This window comes from Salvelinus namaycush, chromosome 14 (assembly GCF_016432855.1).
Source record: "Salvelinus namaycush isolate Seneca chromosome 14, SaNama_1.0, whole genome shotgun sequence".
NCBI lineage: Eukaryota > Metazoa > Chordata > Actinopteri > Salmoniformes > Salmonidae > Salvelinus > Salvelinus namaycush.
This window is the reverse complement of record NC_052320.1, coordinates 29,326,710-29,347,455: the sequence shown is the minus strand read 5'-3', so window position 1 is coordinate 29,347,455 and position 20,746 is coordinate 29,326,710. Positions and strand designations below refer to the sequence as shown.

The following is a 20,746-nucleotide window of genomic DNA, read 5'->3' as shown; positions in this document are numbered from 1 at the left end:
AATCCGTAGATGATGTAAAACAGGGTCTAAGCTACAACATACAGTGCACTCAGAAAGTATTCAGACCCCTTGACTTTTTCCACATTTTGTTACGTTACAGCCTTATTCTAAAATGTATTAAATTGTATTGTTCCCCCCTCAATCTACCCCAAAATGAAAACTATTTTTGTACATTTTTGCTTTTATAAAAAAACAGAAATCTCACATTTACGTAAGTATTCAGCCCCTTTACTCAGTACTTTGTTGAAGCACCTTTGGCAGTGATTACAGCCTCAAGTCTTCTTGGGTATGACGCTACAAAGCTTAGCACACCTGTATTTTGGGAGTTTCTCCTATTCTTCTCTACAGATCCTCTCAAGCTCTGTCAGATTGGATGGGGAGCTTCGCTGCACAGTTGCTTTCAGGTCTCTGGTGCATGTTTTCATCAAGGATCTCTCTGTACTTTGCTCCGTTCATCTTTCCCTCGATCCTGACTAGTCTCCCAGTCCTTGCCTCTGAAAAACATTCCCACAGCAGGACGCTGCCACCACCATGCTTCTCCAAACGTGACGCTTGGCATTCAGGCCAAAAAGTTCAATCTTGGTTAGATCAGATCAGAGAATCTTGTTTCTCATGGTCAGAGTCCTTTAGGCAAACTCCAAGCGGGCTGTCATGTGCGTTTTACTGAAGAGTGGCTTCCGTCTGGCCACTCTACCATAAAGACCTGATTGGTGACGTGCTGCAGAGATGGGAGAACCTTTCAGAAGGAGAACCATCTCCACAGAGGTACCCTGGAGCTCTGTCAGAGTGACCATAGGGTTCTTGGTCACCTCCCTGACCAAGGCCCTTCTTCCCCGATTGTTCAGTTTGGCCGGGTGGCCAGCTCTAGGAAGAGTCTTGATGGTTCCAACTTCTTCCATTTAAGAATGATGAAGGCCACTGTTCTTGGGGACCTTCAATGCAGCAGAAAAATGTTGGTACCCTTCCACAGATCTGTGCCTCAACACAAACCTGTCTGGGAGCTCTACGGACAATTCCTTCAACCTCATGGATTGGTTTTTGCTCTGACATGCACAATCAACTAAGGGGCATTATATAGACAGGTGTGTGCCATTCCAAATGACATCCAGTCAATTGAATTTACCAATCAAGTTGTAAAAAACATCAAGGATGATCAATGGAAACAGGATGCACCCGAGTTCAATTTCAAGTCTTATAGCAAAGGGTCTGAATACTTATTAAATTAAAGAAACAGAAATAGCCTATTTACATAAATGTGCAACATTTCTAAAAAACAGTTTTTCACTTTGTCATTATGGGGCATTGTGTGTATATTTGAGGAAGAGAAATGTAATCCATTTCAGAATAAGGCTGTAACGTAACAAAATGTGGAAGTCAAGGGGTCTGAATACATTCCGAATGCACTGTATTTGAAATGAAGATTTTTTCATTTACATGTTTTTAGATAATTGACGTTCAAGGTTAAAAAAAAACAAGATAAAAAAAAAAAAAATTCTTCAGAAATTATCAAATAGTTTGACAACGCTGTTAGTAAGCTTTTAAAATGATATCAATCACACCCGATTATCTTTTCAGTATTAAAGACCATGCATGTTTCATGGCATGGTGGGGTATGTAAAACGGCTAACTTCTAGCACCTTAATCTCATGAATGTTTGGGCATTCAGGTCCAAAAAGTCACTTTCTGAGCATTTGTACAAATGGGTAAATATGTAAGGTTTTGTTCAAATCAAAAGAAGTGCTGTCAAAAAGTGATAGAATTCAAATGGATTTACCCAGTTCTAAGGCTACTCCTGCCGCAAATAATACATGCTAACTAAGCTAGCAGTACTACCCCCAGTCTAAGTCTTCTCCTGTGGCAGACAAGCCTAGTTAGTTGGCATGCTAAGATAGCAGTACTACCCCCAGTCTAAGTCTTCTCCTGTGGCAGACACGCCTAGTTAGTTGGCATGCTAAGATAGCAGTACTACTCCCAGTCTAAGTCTTCTCCTGTGGCAGACAAGCCTAGTTAGTTGGCATGCTAAGCTAGCAGTACTACCCCCAGTCTAAGTCTTCTCCTGTGGCAGACAAGCCTAGTTAGTTGGCATGCTAAGATAGCAGTACTACCCCCAGTCTAAGTCTTCTCCTGTGGCAGACACGCCTAGTTAGTTGGCATGCTAAGATAGCAGTACTACTCCCAGTCTAAGTCTTCTCCTGTGGCAGACAAGCCTAGTTAGTTGGCATGCTAAGCTAGCAGTACTACCCTCAGTCTAAGTCTTCTCCTGTGGCAGACAAGCCTAGTTAGTTGGCATGCTAAGCTAGCAGTACTCACCCTGTAGGCCTTCTCCTGCATGTTGGTGTTGCTGAGCTTCAGGATAACATCAAATTTGATGGGCTTCACACTCATCCGGCCAGGCTTCTTGTTGAAGTCCACCTGATGGATGATCTAAACAACAAGCAATTAACACAAAATTAGTGCGTTCAGAAATCATGCAACATTTGCAAAGACATAACACAGATTACACAAACGTGAAAACAGAACAGCGACAGTGCCATCAAACACACAAGCCAGACCTCAGCATCATTTGGTTATCATTCCATGGCTTGTCTTATGGACAATCATTCAGACTCCTGACAATAGACACTAGTAGATGTTCAATGTAAAGATATAGCCAAAGTAAAGCTTTAAAAAAGCATAGTATGTAAGTGTATATTTGTGTCTTTACCTATATTTTGTACATCTCAGTGTGCGTGTTTAGGTGCGATGTTTTTACGTATCGCTGTGTGTGTGTGTGTGTGTGTGTGTGTGTGAGGTCGTTGGTACCAGGCGAGTGGAGCGCTCTTGGCCCAGTTTGTCTGTACAAACATCGGATGTGGTGGCGATCTGCGGGGGAGCCAGGGGGGGAAGTGGGAAGGCATGGGTCAGCCCTGATACAGAGGGAGCCACAGTAACAGGAAGCACCAAATCATATATACCCCCCCCCCTTGGAGACGCACACGCACGAGTATGTGTGGTGTGCATGGACGTGTGTGTGTGTGGTCTGTGTTATTGTATATGGTGTGTGTGCGTACGACTTAGTGAGTGTTGACCTCGTGTAGTAAGCAAGCATGAAAACAGCAGTAAGGAGGCAACAGCTTGTCTGTCCTTGGGGGGGGGGGTCACCGTGATGGTCTGGAGTGCGTGCATGTGTGTGCAGTCTGACCGGAGCGAGAAAGACAGGGCTGTGGTTACGCTTTGCTCCTAACGCGCTCTGCAGATCACATCCTCTCTGCCTATGGCGCAGCCGTCCACCCACAGCAGACACAAACACGGAGGAGCATAACATGGTTGGTTCTGCTGCTCCAATTAAAACAGTAGCAGCGAGCACCTCAGCCTCGCTTTTCTCTTTAACGAGGGGAACAGTAAAAGAGAAGACAGGAAATGGAGTGTGTCACAAATAAACACTGTGTGCTGCTAGGGGGTCTTGGTGTGTGTGTGTGTGTGTGTGCTGGGGTGGACGGCTGCGCTATAGGCAGAAAGGATGTGGTCTGCAGAGCGCTTTAGGAGCAGAGCGTAAACCACAGCCTTGTCTTTATCGCTCTGGTCAAACCGTCCACACAACACGGTGACCACTCCCACAAGGCCAAGCGGTCGCTTCCATACTGCCGTTCTCACGCTAGCTTACCACTAGTGGTGCACGAGTACAGGATATTTTGACTCCCAAAACAAGCTGAAACGGATGCGCGCACACACAAACACACGCACACACAAACACCACCTCATTATAAAAGACTACATTTGCGTTCTAGAGGATTGACAGGAGCTTGACGCTGCCCATTTGCCTATAAAAAGCCTACTTTGTTTGAATGTAGAAGGTGAAGTGTAGGAACTAGAATATTTCGGTGATATTTCTGCTGTGTGCAGCCTTGACGGATCCCATGGGATGACGCGGCGCACTCCACGCTGATAAGCCTATTCCTTGCCATGTTATAGCCCTATTCGGACGGGTATTACTGGAGACGTTGGTTGTGTCATTATTATCCAAGCATGTGTGTTATTCCAGAGGACGATTCACATAGGATTCGTTTTTCTAAAACTGCCTCCTGTAATTCCAATTTTTTTCAAATTGAGTCGCCTCTTATGTAGGCGTGAAGATATTTCAACGTCGTGTCTAGACCATAATAGGCCACACTGATAACTCGTGCTTGCCTGCCAAATGTATAGGGCTCCCTATAATATTTACATTGATGAAGTGCGATCAATCATTATTTTAGCGATCCATCCATGGTAGACGTCCTTCCTAATAACAATGCCCCACATCCTGCTGATTTGAGCCGCTGAACCGTACTTGCACTCGACTATTTATGGATGAGAAAGTAAACTTGCCATTTTTCTAAAAGTTTAGCGGGGATGCTGCTTTGCAATCTTTTGCCTAGCACAGGGCTCTCCAACCCTGTTCGTGGAGAGGTACCAGTCTCTATTTGTTCATTAAATACTTTTTATTGCACATTTAGGCCTAATTAAACTGATGCATTTGGCGATGTTCAACTTCAATTCACTGGCACTATGAAGAATAGCTTAGCCATACTCAGTGATGGCCTAATATATACTTCAGGTGAATTTACGAGGCATTGCTAGATACAGATTACCAAGATATAGCCTATAGCCTGTTTTGACTGTCTCTCTCCCTCCCCGATACATCTACCAATACTTTTTATTATAGCTATAATTAAACATTTGTACTTTTTTTATGGATTGTGCAAAAAATAAAAACAGCCCTACAAAAAGATACTCAAAGCCGATTTCATACATTTGAGAAAAGAACATTAATGTAAGGGTCAGATAAAATGTAGAAGCACTGATTCCAGCAAAAAATGTGCCTAGGCTCTGAAGACTGAGCTGGCTGGAAAACAACGACGTAGGACACAATTTCGAAGTTTTCAATGACTGTAGGGCTGTAGCCACTGAATTCTGGTAGTTGTTACTTGAAAGAAAAACCCATCAATCACATAATCCACAGCGCTGCCTCTCGCCCAAAGCGTTCTATCAGTGAACGATCATTGCTATCCGTGATCCTCCCTAACCCATTCAAGTTAAGGTTCGGGTTATGGTTAGGAGTTAAGGTTTAGCGTAGGGTCATCCCAAGGATCACTAACCCTCAGTGAACGGCATCAAGTACGGCACCACTAACCCTCAGTGAACGGCATCAAGTACGGCACCACTAACCCTCAGTGAACGGCATCAAGTACTATGTTTTTTGTCCCAGAGCTTGAGGAACACCCTTTGCAAAGAGCAAATATAACGCACCAGATTTCACAGGCTTCACTAAAGGGCTGTAACGTTACCAGAGTTGAACCTTTGTAGCACGGCACTTGCTTTACATTTGGCCGTAGCATCTAATGATGGGGGGGAAAAAATATTTTATTGATAGTTACATATCGGGATATTATTTTTGACGAGGTATCATTTTGAGATATCACGTTATTTTGCACTAGTTGGCTGTACCTGCAACAAAACTCTAGTATTTCTCCTTCATAGCTTGTTCTCCATCTTATTTTTAAATAGGGAGCCAATTTGTTTTCAGCACCTTTACTTCCATGACTGATGAAAGCTTGTTTTCTCATGCTCTCCCTTGTCCCTCTGCAGCAGACATCTTGTGAGCAATATGTTTTGGACTTTGAATCGCAATAAAATCACAGTATCGAATCGCAATACATATCGGCACCTAAGTACAGTGTTAATATCGTATAGCGAGGCCCCTGGCAATTCCCAGCCCTTATAGCATCCATTGTTTGTCACAACATCCAACTATGACACTTCACAGTACACTCAGTGGCCAGTTAATTAGGTGCACCACCCCGTTCACAAAAATGGTTCACTCATACAGACAGTGAGTCAAGTGGTCGTGGCTTGCCATATAAAATCAGGCAGAGGCATTCAGTTACAGTTTAATTGAACGTTAAAATGGCCCGAGACAAGCACGTATCACATAGTAAGTCCACTTTCCCTCAATAAAGAAGCTATCAGCAAAGTCTGCTAGTAGGAAGAGACTAGTGCAGGGGTTAAGGTTGATGTCACAAACCACTCAGATTTACTTCCACCCCCTCATCTTTCAGAACCTACTTCGTGTTTAGCTGTTGAGACCTACACAGACTGTTTTCCACTGACACCTTACAAAATGTTACAACACTCCCACATTGTGTTTCCATTGGGTCTGTCGCCCAATGCTGTCCTCTCGCCGTATTGCTCACATCTATTCAACCTTTTTTGATCTAGGCCACACAAGTGCTTACGGCAGGGGTGGCCAACCCTCGTCCTAGTGAGCTACTGAGAATGCATGCAGAGTTTTGAGCCGACCCTGTTGTAAGTTAACATACCGGACTCAGCTGATCAAGGTCCTGGTTAGCGATGAACTAGTTCAGACCTCTCCAACCTTGTTCCTGCAGAGCTACCCTCATGTAGGTTTTCACTCCAACCCCAGGTGTAACTAACCCTGTTCAGCTTATCAACCAGCTGATTATTAGAATCAGGTGTGCTAGATTAGGGTTGGAGTGAAAACCTACAGGACTGTAGCTCTCCAGGAACAGGGTTTGAGAGCCCTGAACTAGTTGAGCTACAGTAGGGTGTGGAGGCAAATCCTGCAGGATCCCTATTCACAAAGAGTCAAATAGCAGGAGTGCTGATCTATGATCAGGTCCTGCTGTCGATGTACTCTTATTCATTATCAAGTAAAAAAAGGCCGAACTGATCCTAGATCAGAACACTTATTACTCTGAGACGCTTTGTAAATATAGGCCCATGAGGGTATTGCTCTGGGAGGAGATGAGCACCTCTGGCAGGGGGTAAGGGGTCTTACCTCCAGTAGGAAGGGCAGAACGGGCACAAAGGTGTGGGTGCTGCCAGAGAGGAGGGTGAGGGCTCGCACACAGTGGATCCTCAAAGGGTAGTAGCGTGAAGTGGGTACCAGCCTGCACAGTAAGACAGATAGATTCACAACAGCGGTCAACACTACCACCTGCTGGTGAAAGTGTGAAGTTAAACTTTTTGGTGCAGTTTCAGACAGATTAAGCCTAGTCGTGGACCAAACCCCCCCCCCCTTTCAAAAGAAATTCTCCATTGAGCATGCTTTTTAGTCTAGGCTTAGTCTGTGTCCGTTTTTATGTTATGTGATTGTATTTCAAGTCAAAGACGGATAACCAATAGAAAATCGGCAGAGACCATAGGCTGGTCGTGTCATGCTAACTAGACATTCTACCCTAACAGAGGGTATACATACTAAAGCACGTGTTATTGTTGATCTATACAACAACTAGGTGAAAAACAGATGGTTTAGCTTTATATTCATGTTACACTTCCGGAAAAGAGATGCAGTATTCTCCTTCCCCATAGATCTCTGTGTGATATCCTGGTAGTGTGTTCTACAGTAGCAGAGCCCATGACACAGTATGATCCCAAGTTAAGCCCATAGGTCTGTGTGTGTGTGTACCCACTTGATGGTGCCCACTATGACCTGGCACAGTGGGTAGATGAGGGGCTGCAGGACGTCGCTGGGGTGCAGGGTGCTGAGCACACGACACCACAGGTACAGGCAGTGGACAAACTGCCAGTTATACACCGACTGGTATGTCTCCTGCGGGGATCAAAAACACACACACACACACACACACACACACACACACACACACACACCTTAAAGTACGTCACATTTAACATCAGCACTGATCTACATGCAATTGCTGGTGGTTTCTAAATTATTACTGGGATACAGTTAGACGAGCAATGGTCTAGACCGGGTATTCCCAAACTGGGGTTCCCCAGGGCTACTTTGCTGTCGGGGTTAAATGTGATTCAAATTATTTTTAAATGCATTTTTTTTCACATTTTCAAACAGTCCATTTATATTTTCCAATGGAGCAATACATTTAGGTGAGTTTTTCCCCCCTCGCCTGAGTAGCCTCGTTTCACTGATGAAACCATCTAGTGTTCAGCGAAATAACAACACATGGTCAAATACAGGTAGCCCAGTCAAATAATTAACATCCAATTACATTAACCGTCACGCTCTCGCGGGAAACCTTCACTCTTGCGCAGACATTTAGAAACGAAACATGACAATTTGAAAAATAAGCCACAGGAGTTTTTTAAGCGAGAATAAAGACGACTTTCAGGTAGTAAGACATGTATAAAAGCAACAGATACCATTAATAAGAAGGGGCTAGAAGAGTTTTATATGGTGAGCTACCGAGTGGCTAGAACAGGCAAGCACCATACTACTGTGGAGGACGTAATTCTTCCTGCTGCCACAGATATGGCTGGGACAATGATGGGGGAAAAGGCCCCAAAAAACTATACATACAATGCCTTCTTCAAACAACACTGTTTCATGATGCATCACTGACATGGCAGGAGATGTTTTGAAACAATTACTGCTTCGCATACAAGCCAGTGAATTATATGCTTTACAGCTGGATGAGTCAACAGACGTGGCAGGCCTGGCACAGCTCCTGGTATATGGCCGTTATGTTTATGGGGGTCAATTAACCTCTCTTGGGTAGAGTGCAGTATTTTGACGTTTGGATGACAAACGTGCCCAAAGTAAACTGCCTGTTACTCATGCCCAGAAGCTAGGATATGCATGTACATGGTAGTATTGGATAGAAAACACTCTGAAGTCTCTAAAACTGTTAAAATAATGTCTGTGAGTATAACAGAACTGATATGGCAGGCAAAAACCCGAGGAAAATCCATCCAGGAAGTGGGATTTTTTTGCTGCGAGTTGTTTTCCATTGAATGCCTATGTTATGGGTTAGGGCCCAGATTGCAGTTCCTATGGCTTCCACTAGATGTCAACAGTCTCAGACATGTCATCAAAAAGAAAGGAGGACCAAGGCACTCTTCATATAATTAATTAAAATGCCTTTATTAGTATGGCATGTTCAATAGAAACAAAGTTGTTTAAAAACCGACGCGTTTCGGCTGCATGGCCTTCGTCAGGGAGTACAGAAAAAGGAGAATACAATGTCCTCTTTTGAAAGGCTTTTCCAATTAGCCCTAATTAGAAGAGGGAGTGGTTACCAAATTGGACACACCTAGTAAGCAATAATATACACATGAAAAGGTGAAATACTGTAGCTATGTTATCATGAGCATACAACTCCAAGCTAGAAGCATCAGAACACCCAGAGAGGCAGTTCCAACCCTAACAATGACTGGGAGAAGTGTCCAGAACAAGAAAGCAATATATTCCACAGTACACTAGACCACAGCAAAACATGAACAACAGTCCAAACATAGCTGAGGGCAGTTGAGCAAAATGTCCACTAGATGACAGCAAATGGACCCATCACGACCCTACAGGAAGGGTGAGAAATCCATATCTTCATTTAAACCAGGGTACTTAGTGGCCTGTAGTTTGTAAATCCAAAAACTTTCCCTTTGGTTTAACTGTTTAAGACGGTCCCCTTTTCTAATAGAGGCCGGAACATGATCAATACCCATAGCTTGTAGGGAGGCAGGGTTGCCATGGTGTAAGGACTTGTAGTGCCTTGCCATGGGGTAGTCTTCATTGCCTACCCGTATGGCGTACTTGTGTTCCGCCAAGCGATCTTGAAGGCGTCTCTTTGTCCGTCCAATGTAGAACACCTTGCACTGTGGACATTCTAATCTATATATGACATGAGTCTCAGACATGTTTTCAGGTTTGTATTTTGAAAAACGAGGAGTAAAAAGACCTTTCTGTCAGAGGACAGGGGAAGAATGCAGAGCTGCGTGACCGATAGCGTTTACAATAGAATGGAAAAACAACAAACGGCGCGTTATTGTTCGGTTGAAATAATATTGATTATTTAGACAATAGACAACCTGAGGATGAAATATAAACATCGTTTGACATGTTTTGACGAACTTTACTGGTACTATTAGGATGTATTCGTCTGCATGTTTGACCATCCTGGAGCCAGTGGATTACTGAACAAAACTGAGGTTTTCGGACATAGAGGACTTTATCGAACAAAACAAACATTTACTGTGTAACAGGGAGTCTTGCTAGTGCAACCATATGAAGAGCAAAGGTAAGTGATTCATTTTATCGCTATTTCTGACTTTTGTAACTCCTATACTTAGCTGGAAAATGTTTGTATGCTTTTGTAAGCGGGGCGCTGTCCTCAGATAATCGCATGGTATGCTTTCGCCGTAAAGCCTTTTTGAAATCTGACACAGCGGCTGGATTAACAAGAAGTTCATCTTTAAGCCGATGTATAACATTTGTATATTTTATGAATGTTTAATATGAGTATTTCTGTATTTTGAATTTGCTGCGCTGCAATTTCACTGGATAAGAAGTTAAGGAAGACATCCTCTTCTGAAAACCAGGACAACATGAGGATATTTTTAAAGTACTGGATAGCTTTGTGACATCAAATGGACTTTGGTGGTCAAGATGTGTTGGTATCTGTACTGATGGCGCAAAAGCCATGACAGGGAGACATAGTGGAGTGGTAACGCACATGCAAGCAGTTGCTCCCAGTACACTGCAGCATCCACCGAGAGGCTCTTGCTGCCAAGGGAAGGCATAACAGCTTGAAAGACGTTTTGGACACTACAGTGAAAATGGTTAACTTTGTTAAAGCAAGGCCCCTGAACTCTTGTGTATTTTCTGCACTATACAATGATATGTAACGCTTTTACAACATACAGAATTGTGCTGGTTATCAAGGGGCAAAGTATAGACAAGTTTGTTTTTTTAAAATTGAGAGACGAGCTAAAAGTTCTTTAATTTTCACTTGCCTGACCCCTTGCATGATGACGAGTTTCTCACACGACTGGCCTATCTGGGTGTTGTTTTTTCTCGCCTGAATGATCTGAATCTAGGATTACAGGGACTCTCCACAACTATATTCAACGTGTGGGGTGGGACAAATTTGAGGCTATGATTAAGAAGTTGGAGCTCTTTTCTGTCTGCATCAACAAGGACAACACACAGGTCTACCAATCATTGTATCATTTTTTTGTGTGCAAATGAACAAGCTTACAGACAATGTCAAATGTGATATAGCGAAGCACCTGAGTGGGCTGGGTGTGCAGATACGCAGGTATTTCCCCAAAACAGACTACACAAACAACTGGATTTGTTATCCCTTTCATGCCCTGCCTTCAGTTCACTTACCGATATCTGAACAAGAGAGCCTCATCGAAATTGCAACAAGCGGTTCTGTGAAAATTGAATTTAACCAGAAGCCACTGACAGATTTCTGGATAGGGCTGCGCTCAGAGTATCCTGCTTTGGCAAATCGCGCTGTTAATTAAGACACTGATGCCCTTTGCAACCACGTACCTATGTGAGAGTGGATTCTCGGCCCTCACTAGCATGAAACTAAATACAGGCACAGACTGTGTGGAAAATGATTTAAGCCAGACTCTCTCCAATACAACCCAACATTGCAGTTATGCGCATCCTTTCAAGCACACCCTTCTCATTAATCAGTGGTGAGTTATTCACAATTTTTGATGAACAAATAAGGTTTTATATCTAAGATGGTTAAGAGCAAAATTATTGATTATTATTATTATTTGTGCCCTGGTCCTATAAGAGCTCTTTGTCACTTCACACAAGCCGGGTTGACAAAAACTCACACTCATTCTATTGTTTAATAAAATAATCATAGTGTGTGTGTGGCAGGCTTACAATGATGGCAAAAAACATTTGAGAGTGCGCTGACCCTGGTACGCAGCTGGAGGTTGAATGTTTGAAGGGGTACGGGACTATAAAAAAAGTTTGGGAACCACTGAGATAGACCAATATTGAAACGCTTATCTCTGATGTTAGAATATCACAGACCAGTATAAAAACCTTCATAGGTAACATTATTCCTTCTATTATCATCATCAGCTGTACTTCCTGGTGTCCTACAACATAATTGCCTTATCCTTATTTCCAACATCCAGGGCCCGAAATTCACCACGCATCTCAGAGTAGGAGTGCTGATCTAGGATCAGTTTCGCCTTTTAACCTTTTGTCAATAGGGGGTGCTGTTTGCACTTTGTAATAATTTCGTTCCCAAATTAAACTGCCTCGTACTCAATTCTTGCTCGTACAATATGCATATTATTATTACTATTGGATAGAAAACACTCTAGTTTCTAAAACCGTTTGAATTATATCTGTGAGTAAAACAGAACTCGAGTTGGAGCCTTTTTCCTATGAGGATGTGAGAATGCTGAATTCTGCAAGCTGTTCCCAGGTCAGTTTATTAATTTGCCTGTCTTCTATTGGTTGAGATGCACTGCATACGCCTTCCCCTGGATGTCAGCGAATAGTGAGAATTGAAATGGAGTCTCTAGGCAGATCTGAAGGCCTATAAATAGGCTGGCAACGTGGTGTACCCTCTTTCCCCTTTTCGCCATGACGCAGGAAGGACCTTGGCATGTCGTACTAGAAAGCTCCGGTTATAGCTCTTAGATATATCCGGCTCTGTTTTTATTCGATATAGCTGTTAAAGACATCATAATGTTGTTATTTTAAACCGAGTTATATCAGTTTATGTCAGTATATTGCGATTTTCGGGTATTTATTTGTGTTGCGTTCTAGGGAGTTGGGCACGTCTGGCCCACATGGCTAATGTTTACTGCTAATTCCAACGTTGAAGACTACATTCTACAACCGAGCAACGATTCTTTTGGACAAAGGACAACTTGCCCAAGATTCTGATGGAAGCACATCAAAAAGTAAGAACTATTTATGCTGTTAATTCGTTGTTCTGTTGAAAAATGTAAAATGCATAATCCGCCATTAATTTCGGTGCGGTCTCGCTTTAACGCACGCTGTATGTCGTAGTAACGTTAATTTTAAAAATGTAACACAGCGATTGCATTAAGAACTAATGTATCTTTCATTTGCTGTCCAACCTGTATTTTTTAGTCAAGTTTATGATTAGTTATCGATTAGAATAGGTGCCTCTCCCAAGATTTCTCCCGACATTTTGTTGGCAGCTTGGCTACTTTTCTCATTGTATAACCACGATTTGTGCCGCTAAATATGCACATTTTCGAACAAACTCTATATGTATTGTGTAATATGATGTTATAGGACTGTCATCTGAAGAATTCTGAGCAGGTCAGTGAAAAAATGTATATCTTTTGCTGGTTTATACGTTATCGCTATTTTTGTCTTGAATCAATGCTGTTGTGTGGTTGGCTATTGTAGTAAGCTAATATAATGCTATATTGTGTTTTTGCTGTAAAACACTTAAAAAATCTGAAATATTGGCTGGATTCACAAGATCTTTGTCTTTCATTTGCTGTACGCTGTGTATTTTTCAGAAATGTTTTATGATGAGTATTTAGGTAATTCACGTTGCTCTCTGTAGTTATTCTAGTCGCTTTGGTGAGAGTTGTGATGGTGGCTGCAATGGTAAACTATGATTTATACCTGAAATATGCACATTTTTCTAACAAAACATATGCTATACAATAAATATGTTATCAGACTGTCATCTGATGAAGTTGTTTCTTGGTTCGTGGCTATTTATATCTTTATTTGGTCGAATTTGTGATAGCTACCTATGCAGGAAAAAAATGGTGGAGTAAAAAAAAGTTGTGTCTTTTGCTAACGTGGTTAGCTAATAGATTTACATATTGTGTCTTCCCTGTAAAACATTTTAAAAATCAGAAATGATGGCTGGATTCACAAGATGTGTATCTTTCATCTGGTGTCTTGGACTTGTGATTTAAAGATATTTAGATGCTAGTATTTACTTGTGACGCTATGCTAGGCTATGCTAGTCAGCTTTTTTACTGATGGGGGTGCTCCCGGATCCGGGATTGGGAGGAAGTAGAAGTTAAAACATTATAAAGGGGGCACGTGATGCTAGATCAGCCCGTCTACTTGGAGACACTTTGTGAATTCAGGCCCTAGTGTATGAATGGATGTGCGTCTAACTGCTAACCTTCTTCTTCATGGTCATGGCGTTCCTCAGGTGGATGGCCAGCTGGCGGATGTAGATGAAGCCGTGCTGGTAGGAGGCCTGTGTGTCCAGCGAGTACATCTCCGTCAGCGTCCGCTGCATGAAGTTGATCATAGGCAGAACGGTGGGCGACGTGAACTTGCAGTTCTGCACGTACGAGATGTACATTTGCTGAGGGAAAAAAACGAGGGTAAAGGGTGTTCGAGTTCAGTTTAAAAATAATTGAAAAAATAATAATTTTGGGGAGTTCCAACAGTTGTGCAACTTTATGCCTTCCACTTTGTGCTGCTATGTGCCACCTTTCAGGAATTTGTATACTTGCCACTAACTGGGAAGCGATATTTGCTTAGCACTTTTAATGCAGATGTGGAGACATACACCTTACTTACTAACTCTTGAAGGGTATTAACTCTCGTAGGCCAAATTAATGAAGCATTTTTCACCCACGATGGTCTCACCTCCCCAGAGGATGGAACAGAGAGAGACGTAGAGAACATACCTTGAGGATGAGGTTGAGGTAGGTGTCTTGCTTGTGTCGGCAGATCTTGTTGAGGGCCAGGAAAGCCAGCACGCGGCTCGTCTCCTCCCCGGTGCTCCACTGCTTGATCAGTTGCTAGGGGAAAAAAGGTGAGAGGTGGACTGTGAGAGCAAGCGTCGGGAATGGAGGACCCAGGTCCCAATAGCAAGGCTACCAGTCCAGAGCATAGTGTCGCTGTCGGACGTCTTGCACCGGTAAAAGCTTTTCAGGAAATTACAGAAACAGCCATATTTGACCATTTATGAAAATACAATTATGAAACGTCAGCGCTACTACTTTCAATGAACGTAATAAAAAAACAATACGGGGACAAAATGGAGTTACACGGTTCTGACAGCGGTAATATGCCATTTCCTAGGAAGGGATCCTCCAGTGCTGCACCACACCGTTTATATACTCAACCGATATTAATGTGGTTTATCTCTGCAGGGTTATCATCCCTTTCAACTAAATCATAACGGCTTTACATTACAGAAACATTATTTGCCTAATTCCCCCGATGATCATCATGCAGTTTGGTCAGCCTACATATAGGTGTTGCTGTGGTAACCGGAAATCACCTTGAGCAGGTGGCGACACTGTTTGGGGTTACACAGGTAGTAGGGAACCAGCTGGTTGGCGTGCCGCAGAACTGCACTGATGACGGTGGCCTCTGTGAGACATGACAAGAGCTGTGAACGGAGGAGGAGAGTTAAAGTTCCATTTATTTGCTGTTGTAAGTAGAGGTACATCAATTGAAACGTATCTTCGATAAGAGTAAAAGTGGTAGAAACATTTTAAAAACACTAGGGTACATCCAATACATACTGTATGCAAGAAAAGGGAAAGGTATCAGTGACAATTCAGACAAGAGGGGGGAAAAAGAAGGGAAAATAGGAGGGAGGATGAAATAAATAGCGGGACAAACCTGAACGATCCCACTGAGATACATCCTGATGTCCACCTGGTTCTTCTGCCACTTAGGACTGGAAGATGGAAGCACTGGCCTGAAGATGAGAAAATGAGAGAGGAAAGCCCGAAATTGATAAATGGATACACATTAAAAATATATATTTTTAAAAAATCACCGTGACACAGATAATAAAATACATTGGCTCGTCGGTTAATCGGTTTAGCAATTTCTCTACTCAAAACTAAGTATCAGGGAAATGGTTAAAGCTTATGTAAAGAAGAAAGGTCTCCATTTATTACTTCTTCTGGTCTTTATCTGGCTTTAGGTTGAGCATCCTCTGCAGAGCCACGTACACATCTCGGATACAGAACAGGACCAAGGCGTTGAACACTATTGGAAAACACACACACAAAACAAATTATATCATCGTCCTTGGGGCTAAAGTATGTTGACACTACTAAAGAGGGGATCATACACACTCATGGGGGGTATGATCCCTACCTGAACTGTCGGCCACTTTGTATCGACACGGATCTCCCCCTTCTCCTTTGGTGGTCGCCACGGCAGCCTTGAAGGCCTGTGTGATCTCTCTGAAGAGGCGAGGTGTAGGCTCATCCTGAAGACAAAGGGATGGGAGGCAAGAAAAGACACAAGAATGAAGGGCAAAAGCACTGTAATTGTGGTACAGTAGAAACAAAAGCCTCTTGACCTCATAATAATATGTTTTTCCTTCCTAATTAATGCTGCCTGGTAAGCATTGTTTTTTTAATCACGACACGCATGGGACGGTAGTTAATTAACCCAGAGGTTTGAGAGGTGGAAGATGGGACAAAGCACTATTCTAATGCAGAGAGAAAATATGCGTCAAACTTTGGTTATTGAAAAGTGCCATTATGCAACCTGCATCCCGGTGTCGTCTGTTTACAATGACTACACCTAAAGTCTGGTAGAGGAAAAAGGTTGAGGTCTATGCTCGGTGGATAGTCTGTAGGTAAGTGTTACCTTGATTGCGGCTTGCCACTCGTCAACCATTTTCTCTGTGACTTTGATAGCCTCTGCTGTCTTCTTGGATTTCTTGGTGGACTCTCCTTGTTCCTCATCATCATCAGAACTGGCCTCCTACAGTCACACATAACCTTAAAGTTAACACTCTGAAAAATGTAAAGGGTATTATAGAGACAACAAAGAAAACATGCATGGAATATAAATCATGAAAATTAACGAATACATGTTGAGTGTAAAATCAGCATCCCCTCAAATTTGACATTTACAAGTGTAAAATGAGATGTTCCTCTCTAATGCTGTTGGTTTAAGTCAAGCATAGGCTACCATTTTAGATCAGAAAACTCACTCTATAGTCAGTCTATACATCATTTGAATTACGTTTTCAGATCATGAAACATTTGTCAAAGTCAAAGCCCGGGTACCTCCAGTTGTTTGGGCAGCGTGTGGTACTTCCTCTCTTCCTCATCCTCGGAGCTGTCGGTGTCGTCAAAGTTGAGCAGGGTCTGGTCGTTCTGCTGCAAGAACTTATAGAACTCTGGATCTTTACTTTTTAGCCTTGACAGAGAGTCTTTGTGCTGAGATGCCTTGCCTTTCTTTTTGTCATCACCCCTGCAAGACAGGAAATACTCATGTATTAAATAACATTCGACCAGGTGACCTGGGAGGACATTTGTATTTTTAGGGTATACTAAAGTATCTGGGGCAGACATTGACTGAAGAAGTGAGAAAGACTTACTTGTCTTGAGCTGCAGATTGCCCTGCTTTCTTCTTCGTTTTCTGTCCATTCCGGGTAGGAGTGTCATCCTCAGAATCAGCCTCACCTGCCGAGTCAAAGCCAGATAGCAGGAACTCGTCCACACTGAGGTCCTCCAACTTCCTGCAACACAGAAACAATAAACAACCAATTTAGCAAACATTAAGATATTTAATTACAAAATCAAAGATCAGTTACTTAGCTACTCACTCACTTTTGTACATCGCCTTGGTCCGTACAATTGACCTTATTTTAGTGCCACAAAAACTTAATACTTCCAGATCAACTGTAATGTCTACACCATTGTAAAGCACAATTTCTCCCCTTTCCAACAGAATCAATTACATGACCCCCACGCTGCGCGTTTCTGCATAATCAACAAGGCAATGAGCTCCGTTGGGTCTTTTAAAAAATGGCGGGTGGGGAAGCGAAACTAATGCGTGATAGTGAGAAGGAGAGATGTTGTGTGGGAAAATTGCTTTTTTTCCACTCGATCTGTCCAACTTATCACCTTATGGCCTCTAAAATGTAAATAAAACACTATAAAGAATTTATATAATGTGTCATTACATACCTATTTGAAGGTTTGTGTCGAATTTGAATCTGGTTTTTAGGGCGGTGCTAAAGTAATCTTAGAAGTAAACAGCGGCTTTGAGAATGATGATCGCATGCAATGATGACGCAAAAAATGACTAGGTATCCCCCCTTATCCCTGTCACTGTCCATTTCTAGTTTTTAAACGATGAGAGAAGTGTTGCACCTGGTGGAGAGAAATTGTAAGACAGAAATAGTTGCTTTATGCTTGCTGTACGTTACGACATTACACGTCACGATGTAACGGAGGGTCCGTTTTGTCAACTTTTCTCCAATACTATAGAGCCATTACCATGTCGAACAACGCTTGGATAGAAACGTAGATCACACCCCCGATTTTGAAGTCAACAGTCCCATTAGTTTTCTTTGTAGCCTCGTATGAATGTTGCGGTTGCGCACATTTGTACGGAATGGGGTGAGTTTACGTTAGCGAGTTTTATCAGACACGTTACAATAGTCTCTCTGTAGTGACTATGATGGCAAGTAAAGTTAGTTGGCTAATTTAGCTAGCTAGTTTGATCCGTTTAACATTACATTTCAATAAGCCATGCCAAAACAAACTTAAACTGAACAGGGGGAGTAACATGTTGATCACTCACTCAACTAACTTGGTTAGCGAGCATGCCAACCATTTCTAACCAAGCTAACTATTAGCTAAGGCTAACGATTATTTCAAGTGCACTATCAACTCCACTTTTAACATTCCAAGGCAAATAAAGAACGACACTTGACATGTACAATACACAGAGAAACTAGCTACATTGTTATTTCATAGAACAAATGTGTTCAGTACCCATATTTCACTGTGAGCAACTTACCTTTTGCTTTTCTGTTTTCCTGCCATGCTGGATCAAAAACGTGACTACCAATTCGGTTCCCACAATGCAATGGTGTTAGTATGTAGGGGCGTTCCAGCTCGTCTTTTTTTTTTATGTCGAGCTACACCAGCGTCAAAGTTGCTGTAGACAGATGGTTTGATCATGCTTGCATGAGTAATTTACCTGTGACCTGAAGAGTTTGTGAAAAGAAAGACCGTTCTGGTGGGCAGGAGACGCTGGTGCAAACACTGATCGTCACAGCGGAGCTGTGTGTGACTCCGATGAGTCTCTCGCACACAAGTACAGGTGGCAAGGTGGACACGCTCCTGTTGAAAAGACAATGGCGCAATATGTAATTTTGGGATACAACATATCTGTGTGGTCTACCCTGAGTACAAGATCAAATGGTAACAGAGGTGGTTTGGTGACCACACTTGGGTTATTATTATACCTTGCATCAGTTGCCTGCTTTGACCTGGAGAGTTGTATTGACTGCTCCCCTAGTCGATACATTTATATTTCTTCAAAGTGGGACGATTTAAGTACTGTCCCTTGTATGTGAATTTGGGTTTGGAGCCCCGTAGGTGAAATTTGGGCATGCCACGGTGACCATTATTTGGGCCGATGGTGTGGAGGCTGTGCTTTGGCAAAGTGGGTGGGGTTATATCCTTCCTGTTTGGCCCTGTCCGGGGGTATCATCGGATGGGGCCACAGTGTCTCCTGACCCCTCCTGTCTCAGCCTCCAGTATTTATGCTGCAGTAGTTTATGTGTCGGGGGGCTAGGGTCAGTTTGTTATATCTGGAGTAGTTCTCCTGTCTTATCCGGTGTCCTGTGTGAATTTAAGTATGCTCTCTCTAATTCTCTCTTTCTCTCGGAGGACCTGAGCCCTAGGACCATGCCTCAGGACTACCTGGCATGATGACTCATTGCTGTCCCCAGTCCACCTGGCCGTGCTGCTGCTCCAGTTTCAACTGTTCTGCCTGCGGCTATGGAACCCTGACCTGTTCACCGGACGTGCTACCTGTCCCAGACCTGCTGTTTTCAACTCTCTAGAGACAGCAGGAGCGGTAGAGATACTCTTAATGATCGGCTATGAAAAGCCAACTGACATTTACTCCTGAGGTGCTGACTTGCTGCACCCTCGACAACTACTGTGATTATTATTATTTGACCATGCTGCTCATTTATGAACATTTGAACATCTTGGCCATGTTCTGTTATAATCTCCACCCGGCACAGCCAGAAGAGGATTGGCCACCCCTCATAGCCTGGTTCCTCTCTAGGTTTCTTCCTAGGTTTTGGCCTTTCTAGGGAGTTTTTCCTAGCCACCGTGCTTCTACACCTGCATTGCTTGCTGTTTGGGGTTTTAGGCTGGGTTTCTGTACAGCACTTTGATATCAGCTGATGTAAGAAGGTTACACATGGTGTCAGGAGGCTCGGATGTATTAATTTTATGCACTCCTCTGGCATGAATTCCGGGTTTGCAACCCACTGGTCGTTCACATTGTTTGTATCGTATGAATGTGGTTCTTGAGGCATGAAATGATTCCCCAGTCATTGTGAGACTGATAATCTGCGCAGCGTGACAACAAAACAAAACGACCTCGAACGCCACCAATCTGACGCATGTTATGTGACGTTACAATTAAAATGTTTTAGCAAATCCAGTAGATTTTGCAGAGGTTGTTAAATCAAAATCTATTTTGTATTCAGTTTCTCAATCGTTATCATGAGCAATAGCAGAACATGTATCAGTTTACTTTGTGTTTTTGCCAGATATAAAAACGTTTTTAAAATGCACATAGCTAACGTTAGCTAGTTTCCCCTTTCAGGCTAAGTAACGTTACTTTTCGGTGTCAATTGTGTGCAGCCGTATACTGTAACCTTATAGATAAAACGCATTGCTTTGATGCGACATGGGGTGTTGAAGTGATAATTAACAATTCAAGACTGATAAATTGAATCTCTTACATGCTGCACTTTTTGGACTACACCATATTGTTGGGTTAGCGAGTAACTGGAAAAGGTTACAAATAGAAATACATTTGTGCCGTCCTTGCGACACAGACGACAGCTGGTGAGTCTTGATTGCAAGCTAACTAGCTGAATCCCAACATCGCCATGTAATTTGTCAAGGCGGCCGGTGTCTCGCTAGTTTGGTATGAAGATAGCTATTGCAGCAATATCAATGCTAGTTATGCTTTAGCCACAGATGAAAGGAGAAA

General features: G+C 42.7%; 1 protein-coding gene across 1 annotated transcript in view; it reads right to left on the bottom strand.

Moving 5' to 3' along the window:
* Positions 1–18,583, bottom strand: part of noc2l (NOC2-like nucleolar associated transcriptional repressor) — a 31,993-nt gene extending 13,410 nt beyond the window's left edge. Inside the window, exons 1-13 of the mRNA XM_039008371.1 lie at positions 18,521–18,583; positions 17,091–17,231; positions 16,777–16,963; positions 16,352–16,468; positions 15,851–15,965; positions 15,649–15,739; positions 15,365–15,443; positions 15,018–15,128; positions 14,419–14,532; positions 13,902–14,090; positions 7,449–7,588; positions 6,815–6,926; positions 2,311–2,424 (exon numbers count right to left, since the gene is read on the bottom strand). Coding sequence (XP_038864299.1) covers positions 2,311–2,424; positions 6,815–6,926; positions 7,449–7,588; positions 13,902–14,090; positions 14,419–14,532; positions 15,018–15,128; positions 15,365–15,443; positions 15,649–15,739; positions 15,851–15,965; positions 16,352–16,468; positions 16,777–16,963; positions 17,091–17,231; positions 18,521–18,546 — 1,536 coding nt within the window. The 5' untranslated portion in view covers positions 18,547–18,583. The remainder of the gene's footprint in view (positions 1–2,310; positions 2,425–6,814; positions 6,927–7,448; positions 7,589–13,901; positions 14,091–14,418; positions 14,533–15,017; positions 15,129–15,364; positions 15,444–15,648; positions 15,740–15,850; positions 15,966–16,351; positions 16,469–16,776; positions 16,964–17,090; positions 17,232–18,520) is intronic.
* Between the last annotated feature and the right edge of the window lie 2,163 nt (positions 18,584–20,746).